This window comes from Telopea speciosissima, unplaced genomic scaffold (genome assembly GCF_018873765.1).
Source record: "Telopea speciosissima isolate NSW1024214 ecotype Mountain lineage unplaced genomic scaffold, Tspe_v1 Tspe_v1.0190, whole genome shotgun sequence".
Classification (NCBI taxonomy): domain Eukaryota; kingdom Viridiplantae; phylum Streptophyta; class Magnoliopsida; order Proteales; family Proteaceae; genus Telopea; species Telopea speciosissima.
Genome location: NW_025317526.1, coordinates 51004 through 53171, shown reverse-complemented (window position 1 = coordinate 53171; position 2168 = coordinate 51004). Strand labels below are relative to the sequence as shown.

The window sequence follows — 2168 nt, the reverse complement described above, 5'->3', positions numbered from 1 at the left end:
AGATGAGATGTGTCACACGCATCAGTGAGTCTATGCGTGGTCTTTTCCCATTGTTTGAAGAAGACTTGCTGATCACATAACTTCTGCAGAGCACTAAGGATTTCTTGGTAGAGGCGACCGATAGGAGCTTGATCAATTTGGAGACCAAAATGGTGCAAAGATTTCAGGGCTTCTTTGCCCAAAGGTTCAGGGAATGAATTGAGGAACACTTGCTTCATATTTGGGTCATCCAATCCTCCAAGGATGTAAAATCGGTCCAACATCCGTGTATAGTGCTTAGCAAGATCATTCTTCTGAAAAGAGCAACACTTCATCTGGAAGTACTCTTCTCGGGCTTTGAGTCTGTTGTTCTCAATGGGTCCAATCATCTCATTGTACAATTGTGCGATGAAGACATCAATAGGAATTTGAGTCCACTGGAGTTGGCGATAACCACCAAGGGCCATAAACCATTCTCTGAGGGTTCCATGGGTACGGGCCAAGAACTTGGTGATAACAGTACCGTCTGTGGCTCCAGCAACTAACATTTCTGCAGTGAGCCAAGCATGAAACTCCGAAATCCGCTCAGGCCATTTGTGGAAAGGGAGACCATCAAAGGTGAATAGCTGCTTCGGGTCCTGATTGGTAAAGGGACTGGGATTCGTGCCCGAGGGGGAATATGAGGAGCTGCAGGGGCGGCTCGGATGGTGTCGCTTTGTGAGGCGATATCAACTTCACTGCCATGCTTATAGATAATGGGTTCAGTTGGAGCCTGGGAGGCATCTGGCGCCGGGGGATGGGTTTGGTAAGCAGGTAGAGGACTCTGGGTAGTGGACGAATCTGTGTCTGAGAAGGAGGTGACAGAGGCAACTTTGGCTATGGACAAAACCGGTATGGTCTTGGGTGGAGTCAACGTCAACTGAGTGAGGAATGTACTGAGGGTGTTACTCTCTGGGAGAGGAATAACAGGACAAGCGGAATCAGGGATATCAGGTTTTGATCTGGGAGGAACCCAAGGAACAAAACCAGGGGGTCCTGAATGTTGGTCAGGTAAAGTTTGGAAGGTAGGTTGAACCATGGGTTTTTGCAAGGAAATAGGAGTAGGCTGGAAAACAGGTTGAGAAGAGACAGGGTAAGATGTATGGGATCGCTTCGGTTTCGGAGATCTGGCTTTGAGAGAAGCTAGATGTCTCTGTTGGTCCTGTAACTCCTTAAACATAGCAGTGGGAAAACTATGTGGAGCGGCATACTCATGGTAAACTGGGGTTGTGAATGAATCAGGGAAGAGGGAAGGGCTGGATGGAAATGGTTGGGTTTGAGCCATCCTGAGCTATTCTTCCGACAATTTCTTTTCCTTTTCTCGGCCAGAGATAAGAAAGGAGGCATAAGAGGAATCTTTCACCGTCATTGCTATAGTCATCAGCTCCTGGTGGAGAGATTCAATCCGTGTTTTGAGGTAACGGATGTCGGATTCATTCTGCCGGAGTGCAAGAGTATGGTGCTCTTGGTAGGAAAGAAGCTTGTTCAGGTACTGGTTCTGGACCAAAGCATTTTCTGCTTGCCAGTTAAGCTGTGCTTCAACTGTGGAATTGGCAGCCATCTGGCCCATGTTGTCAAGAACATTGGGGGGAGTGGCTTTCCATTTGTGGCGGCGACGATCAGCATCTTCATAGTCAGCAGTAGGAGGGAAATTTCTGCTGATTCCTTCTGAACTAGAAGCCATAAAACAGGGAATAGGGTGCTGAACTTGAGTCTGCCACAACATCAACGGGGGATCCGTTGGAGGGGAAGGCGGAGCCGGAGGTAACTCTGGCTTACAGTAGGGCGTGATCGATGGAGGAGGTTGAGCTGGTGGCGGAGAACAGCAACCCAAAGTACAGGGTTTGTTGTTGCTATAGTCCACTATAAATTGGTATCTGCCACGATCTTCTCCAAGTGGTCCGACATTTGGACAGCCGGCTTGGTAGCGGAGCCATAGAGAATCTGGCTGGCGCTTTTTCGTCTTTGGCTTTGGAGGTGGAGGAGGTGGAGGATCTTCTTCAAGATCATCGACGTCGTCCATCCAGGCTGGGAACACCGTAGGAATCATAGAGCACATGTCTGCAGGCTTTGGATATGTGACAAGTGTGCGGCCATCTTCAAGAGGCTTGCAGACAGGATTTGTAGCCGTCAGAGGTGGAGTAGCAGCT

At 48.9% G+C, this 2168-nt stretch overlaps 1 protein-coding gene across 1 annotated transcript; it reads right to left on the bottom strand.

Annotated features, from left to right (window-relative positions):
• Positions 1–520: 520 nt before the first annotated feature.
• Positions 521–1303, bottom strand: LOC122647826 (proline-rich receptor-like protein kinase PERK2). Its single transcript, XM_043841130.1, has one exon. It carries the CDS (start codon positions 1301–1303, stop codon positions 521–523), a length of 783 nt encoding a protein of 260 aa, XP_043697065.1.
• Positions 1304–2168: the final 865 nt, after the last annotated feature.

What these genes read in the sequence shown, in the direction of transcription:
- LOC122647826 (XM_043841130.1), bottom strand. Translation starts at nt 1,303, where the DNA reads ATGGCTCAAACCCAACCATTTCCATCCAGCCCTTCCCTCTTCCCTGAT.